The sequence below is a fragment of the Sorghum bicolor genome, chromosome 1 (genome assembly GCF_000003195.3).
Source record: "Sorghum bicolor cultivar BTx623 chromosome 1, Sorghum_bicolor_NCBIv3, whole genome shotgun sequence".
NCBI lineage: Eukaryota > Viridiplantae > Streptophyta > Magnoliopsida > Poales > Poaceae > Sorghum > Sorghum bicolor.
In genome coordinates, this window is record NC_012870.2 from 29,089,842 (window position 1) to 29,097,146 (window position 7,305).

At 47.9% G+C, this 7,305-nt stretch overlaps 1 protein-coding gene across 1 annotated transcript; it reads left to right on the forward strand.

The window, feature by feature from the left end:
* LOC110431778 (glycine-rich cell wall structural protein 1-like) lies at positions 242-652 on the forward strand. The gene has a single exon (XM_021451349.1). It carries the CDS (start codon positions 242-244, stop codon positions 650-652), a length of 411 nt encoding a protein of 136 aa, XP_021307024.1.

Here is a 7,305-nt window from a genome sequence, read left to right on the forward strand (position 1 = left end):
CTATTTTTCGTAATTAAAACTAATTAAAACTGAATTAAAACTCATTTTGGATTAAATACATAAATACCAACGGGTGCAGGGGCTAAACTGTAAAAGCAGGGGCATATTTTAAATGAAACTTTAACTGAGTTGGATCGCGGGTTAAATTTGAAGAAACGCGAGGGCCTTTTCGCAAAAAGGCCAGGGGGCGCGCGGGACCGTGGCCGGCCTGGCCACGTGGCGGCGCGCGGTTGGCCGGTCCATGGCGCGGGCTGTGGACCGGGGGAGGGGCGGCGGTCCACCGGTCCATGGTGGACCGGGGGAGGCGCTGGCTGCTGCGTGGACCGAGTCCACGTGGACCGGCCGCATGAGGCGCTGGGCCGCGGTCCACCGTGGACCGCGCGCCGGTGCAGGGGCGGGTGCGTGCGCAGGGGCGCCGGCGGGCGGCGGTGGCGCCATGGGCGCCGCCGGGAGCTTCGGCGGCGGTGCTGCAGGGCACGGGGGAGCGTGCCGAGGGCACGGGCGGGTTGGGCGCGACACGACGAGCGCGATGGCGAGCTCACCTCCGCGAAACGACGAAGTCAAAGAGAAGCTCGACGGCGGTGGTTTCGACGGCGGCGGCGCGAGCTTGGCGAGAACGGTGGCGGCGCAGATTTCGAAGCTAGGGTTCTAGGGGGGGTTCGCGAGCGGCGGCTGGGGGCTATTTAAAGGCACGACGATCCTTGGGGCGCGTGCGGCTCGGATTGGGGCGCCGCGCGCGGAAACCGGGGCGTCGGTTGCGGCGCTCCCCCATCCGATTCGGACGGGAGGTTGAAGACGCCCCCCCCTGACGGGTGGGCCCCACCTGCGGGACCCACTGGTCAGCGGCTGCGGGCGGCAGGGGGGCGCTGCTGCGCGGGCGAGCTGGGCCGCGGCCCACTCGTCAAGAGGAGAGGGGCGCGGGGTGCTGGGCCAGAAGTCGGCCCAGGCGGGGGCTCTCCCCTTTCTCTTTTTTTTTAAATTTTCTTGCTCCAAAACAAAACAAAACAAGCATCAGCAAAATAAATAAAATCAAGCAAAATTATGCAGCGGCATGAATGCAAAAATCAAACACGTTTCTACCTTATATTTTATTTTAATTAATTTTGTAAATTATTTAATAATTCTCCAAAAATTCAAACTAAGCCAAAATTAAATCAAATTTAAACTAAATTTGAATTTCAAAAAAATTTGGAGTGTTATAAACCTACCCCCCTTAAAAGAATCTCGTCCTCGAGATTAGGATGAACCAGGGAATAACTGAGGGTATTTGGATATTAGATCATCTTCTCTTTCCCAGGTTGCTTCTTCCTCGGAATGGTGTTTCCATTGAACTTTACACATCCTGATAGTTTTACTCCTGGTAATTCTCTCTGCTGTGTCCAGGACTTTGATAGGACTCTCTTCATAAGTTAGATCATCCTGTAAATCCAGTTCCTCTAGTGGCAACTGTTCCTTAGGCACTCTCAAGCATTTCTTGAATTGGGAGACATGGAAAACATTGTGCACATTGGATAAACTAACAGGCAGCTCAAGCTCATAAGCCACTTCTCCTTTCCTCTCCAAAATCTTGAAAGGACCTACATATCTTGGAGCTAGCTTTCCCTTGACATTGAACCTCTTTAGACCTCTCATTGGAGACACTTTCAGGTATACATAATCACCTGCCTGAAACACAAGTTCCCTTCGTCTCACATCAGCATAACTCTTCTGTCTAGACTGAGCTGCCTTCAGAGTCTGTCGGATGAACTGAACTCTTTCTTCGGCTATTCTCAATGAATCAGGGCCGAACACTTGCCTTTCACCAGTCTGGTTCCAGAACAATGGAGTCCTACAGTTCCTTCGATACAAGGCTTCAAAAGGAGTCATCTTAAGACTAGTCTGATAGCTATTGTTATAGGAGAACTCAACGTAGGGCAAGCTAGTATCCCAACTATCTCCATACTGTAAAGCACAAGACCTAAGCATATCCTCTACTATCTGGTTGACTCTCTCTGTCTGACCATCGGACTGAGGGTGATAAGCAGTACTGAATCTGAGCTCGGTTCCCAAAGCCTCATGTAACTTCTCCCAAAATTTTGATGTAAACTGTGTACCTCTATCAGACACAATCCTCTTAGGAACTCCATGCAGACACACAATTCGTTCCATATACTTTTCTGCTAACTGATCTCCACGGTAGTTAGTTCTGACCGGTATGAAATGAGCTACCTTGGTCAATCGATCTACTACAACCCATATTGAGTCATAACCTCGTTGAGTTTTCGGCAATCCCACTATGAAGTCCATGCTGATCTCATCCCACTTCCACTCAGGTATCTTCAACGGTTGCAACAACCCTGCTGGCCTCTGATGTTCCGCTTTCACTCTCTGACAGGTGTCACACAATGCCACATATTCCCCAATATCTTTCTTCATACCAGGCCACCAATAGTTTTGCTTCAAGTCCTGATACATCTTAGTACCTCCTGGATGAATAGAGTAAGCAGATTCATGGCACTCCTTCAGTATCACATCCTCGATTCTCTGAATATCAGGCACACACAATCGGTCCTTGTGCCAAACAATACCTTCTTGATCAACTTTGAATCCAGGTGCTCTACCTTCCTCTATCAGCTTAAGTATCTTTTTGATCTCTTCATCCTCTTTCTGACCTTTTCTGATCTCTTGCTCAAGAGTTGGTTCTATGTCCATGGAAGTACCTTGGTTATTAGCAACAAACCCCAAATTGAGATACTCAAATTCTGCCAGTAGTTCCATCGGTAACTCCGTGGCTTCCATCATATTCACTTGACTCTTTCTACTCAGAGCATCAGCAACTACATTAGCCTTGCCAGGGTGGTAATGAATCTCCAGTTCATAGTCCTTGATCAATTCTAACCATCTTCTCTGTCTCAGATTCAAATCATTCTGAGTGAAGATGTATTTCAGACTCTTGTGATCCGTGTAGATATCACACTTATGACCCAGAATATAGTGTCTCCAGATCTTCAGTGAATGGACCACAGCTGCTAACTCAAGATCATGAGTTGGATAATTCACCTCATGTTTCTTCAACTGCCTAGATGCATAGGCAATCACCTTTCCCTCTTGCATCAGCACACATCCCAAACCTTGCTTGGAAGCATCACAATAGATAGAAAAGCTTTTAGTCACATCTGGCAAAGTCAAAATTGGTGCAGTAGTCAACCTCTTCTTCAACTCCTCAAAACTAGCCTGACACTGTTCATTCCACTTGAATGGCTTACCCTTCTCTAACAAAGCAGTCATGGGCTTGGCAATACTGGAAAATCCTTCAATGAATCTCCGATAGTAACCGGCCATTCCAAGAAAACTTCTGATCTCTCCAACAGTCCGAGGTGGACTCCACTTAAGAACATCTGCCACATTCTTCGGACTAACAGCAACTCCACCATTTGAAATGACATGACCAAGAAAAGACACTTCCTTCAACCAGAAGTCACACTTACTCAACTTGGCATAGAGCTGATGCTCCCTCAATTTCTGCAACACAAGCCTCAGGTGTTCCGCATGTTCTTCCTCAGTCTTGGAGTAGATCAAGATATCATCAATAAAGACTACCACAAACTTATCCAAATACTCCATAAAAACTTTATTCATCAAATACATAAAGTAAGCTGGAGCATTAGTCAACCCAAAAGACATCACTGTATATTCATAAAGTCCATATCTGGTGGTGAAAGCAGTCTTTGGAATATCACTAGGTTTAATCCTCAACTGGTGATAACCTGACCTCAGATCTATCTTGGAAAACACACAAGCTCCTTTCAACTGGTCAAACAAGTCCTCTATTCTAGGCAAAGGGTATTTATTCTTAATGGTGACCTCATTCAAAGACCTATAGTCTACACACATCCTCTGTGTCCCATCCTTCTTCTCTACAAAAATAACTGGAGCTCCCCAAGGTGAGGAACTAGGACGGATATACCCCTTAGACTGTAACTCCCTTAGTTGTTTCTTAAGTTCTTCTAACTCATTAACAGCCATTCTATAAGGTCTCTTAGATATGGGTGCAGTACCAGGTAATAAATCAATAACAAATTCAATCTCACGTTCAGGTGGCATACCTGGCAAATCCTCTGGAAACACATCAGGGAATTCTTTCACAACTCGAATATCTTCTACTGACCCACTGCTCACATGGTAAACTGTTCCTTCACTGCTAGGTGACATAGAGACTCTGACCTCAATTCTGTTCCCACTAGGTGCTGTTAGAGCCACTGTCTTCTCAGCACACTGAATAGTACCCTTAAACTTGGACAACCATCTCATTCCCAATATCATATCTAAACCTTCTGAACCCAACACAATAGGATTGACAGGAAAATCTACCCCCCTTATTTTAATGCTCATTCCCGGACACAAAGTATTAGTATGCATCTTTCCCCCAGGTGATTTAACTAGCATGGTGTTTTGCATGGTACAGGTGGCTATACTATGTTTCTCAACAAACTGTGCACTTATAAAAGTATGTGATGCTCCAGTATCAAACAAAACAGTAGCTGGGCAAGAGTTGACAAGAAACGTACCAACTACCACATCTGGAGCCTCCTCAGCAGTTTCCAGCTTCACATGGTTCACCCTTCCATTGTTGTTCTTCTGCTTCTGGGGGCAAGCATTCACGTAGTGTCCAGGCTGACCACACTTGAAGCAGGTATTTCCAGTGGGGGCGGGGTTGACATTGGGCTTCATTGGGACAGTGTTGGAGTTCTGGCGAGAGCCTGATGGTGCTGGGGCATTCTGACGAGGCGCCTGACTAGCGGGGCGCTGCACTTGGTTGTTGTTGTAGCGCTGGCTCGTCTGCTGACTCTGGTTGCTGTACCTGACATTCTGTTGCTGTCCTTGGTTACCAGACTGATATGCAGGGCGAGACTGAGGGCCCTGCTGGTTGTTGTAACGGGGACGACTGGCACCAGCCTGCTGCTGAGAGGAGTTATACTTCCTCTTCTTGTCCTCCATCTTACGGCGCTTGCTCTCAAGCACCAATGCCCTGTCCACCATCTCCTAGAAACTGGCGTACTTGACATTCGACATCATGTAGGACAGACCATCATTCAAACCTTCCAGAAAGTGATCTTGCTTGTCTTCATCATTCTCCACTTCATTGGGGCAATACCGCGGCAACTGAGTGAACTTGTCACGGTACTCACAAACTGTCATGGAGCCCTGCTTCAGAGACAGAAACTCCTTCTTCTTCAACTTCACCAATCCAGCAGGCACATGATGAGTCTTGAAGGCGACCTTGAACTCATCCCAAGTGATAGTATCCGGGTCCTGATGTGCAAAGCAATATGAATCCCACCAGTCCTGTGCGGCTCCCTGAAGCTGCCCAGAGCCATACAGAACCTTCTCCCTGTCATTGCACTGAGCAATGACCAGCTGCTTCTCCACAGCTTTAAGCCAATCCTCAGCTTGCATAGGATCAGCTGAGTGAGAGAACGGTGGACGTCCCTTCATGAACTCTCCACGCTTGTCCCTAGGTGGGGCAAACGCGTTGTTACCTCCTTGATGTTGATTCTGATTCTGATTTTGGTTCTGCTGCATGTGGTTCATAATATGGGCCATCCCTTGCATGAGTTGGGTCTGCATAGTCATCAACTGCTCTATGGTCATGGGCTGATTCCCAGGAGGAGGAGGGTTGACATTAGTCCCGCTGTGATCGTTGTTGTTGTTGTTGGACTGCCCATTGTTTCCTCCATTGGTGTTGCTCCTGGTGTGGACAGGCATCTGATGTATAGATACAATATAATAAAATCAGATGTAGTTCATATGTGTAAACCCTGAGCTGTAATGTAAACTGCAATGTAAAAAAATCTTTCCTCAAAGTAGGAACCCGCTGATAGTCACTTTCCCTTCTCAGTTGATAAACACAGTACTCACAACAGATGTAATATATAGATAATGAACTGATCATGATAAAGTAAGACTGATAAGATAAAGCGATAAGAAATATGATAAAGCACAAATAAAGGAGACCGATGATATCCCAAACTATCTCAAATAAACTTAATACTTAATCTTGTTCTTGATGCGTCGTGGACATAACCCACAACTCATCGCACTCATTACAAAGAACCAAATCACACCATTAACACAATAATAAATCAAGTTCTCACACAGACCAAGCAAAGCACACTAAGCAAACGACTAAACACTAGACTCGCATAACTAAGATCGTGCTAACGTTCTAAGCGTGGCACTATTTATTACTAAGCTGGGAATAGCTCCTATTCAATAGTAGTACGAGCGCTGGCATCTCCATAGGCTGGATCTTCACGAGGTGGAGAAAAAGCAGGCCACTGAGGTGAAGGCGGTGGCACTCCAGTGATCTGAGCCTCCAGCTGCGCTATCCTCTTCCTGGCGTCGTCCAGCTCCTTCCTGACTTGCTTCAGCTCCACTAGTGAACTGTTGAGCTCGGTGTTAGTGACCGCCACCAGCTTGACAGTCCTGTGCACGCGGGGGTCTTGCTCATCAGTGGTGGAAGCAATAGTCATCGCCAACTCTCCACGGCGACGGCGAGGGTAGTAGCGGCGCTCATCCTGGCTGATCTCCTCGAAGAAGTGATCACGGTATGCGTAGAAAGCCTGGCGAGCAGCATCACTAATGCCCGCCATCTGGGTAGACCTCTCAGCCACAGCCTCATGTATGGACATGATCCTCAGTGCCCTCAACGTCGGGTTAGGCCTGCCGACGTGTGCCCAGACCTTCCAATACGCCGGGTAGTCTGGGTGACTCCAGTGCTCACTGCGGTACTCCACTGAGAACATGCCATGCCCCAGCTGCTGGTCAAGGAGACGCTTCAGCTCGCTGTGGAAGAAACACTCTCCACCATCCCTTGTGCAGACTGTCACAATCCACCCATCATCAGCAGCAAAAAGTCCATCTTGACCTCCAGGTCCTCCAGGTCCACCGGGTCCTCCGGGTCCTCCAGGTCCTCCAGGTGCATCCTCATCATCATCATCATCATCATCCATGTCATCATCACCGAAGGGATCATCTCCTCCAGGTGCCCAGCAAGGCGCCCTTCCATGCACCACCAGAGCTTGAGGTGGTTGCTGTCCTTCATAGGGTTCCGCGTCTTGGAGGTTAGCACCGTCATCAAGATGCTGGTTAGGCTGGAACACGATGTTATCCACGCGACCAGTCAACGAGAACTCCACAGCTTGAACGGGACGGAAACGAATAACGCTCTTGCGGCAGGTCAGGTGGCGAGTCATCTACTTATGCATAAGATCATAGACATGCAGAAAACGGTTAATAGATCATGACAAAGATAGGTAAATGAAT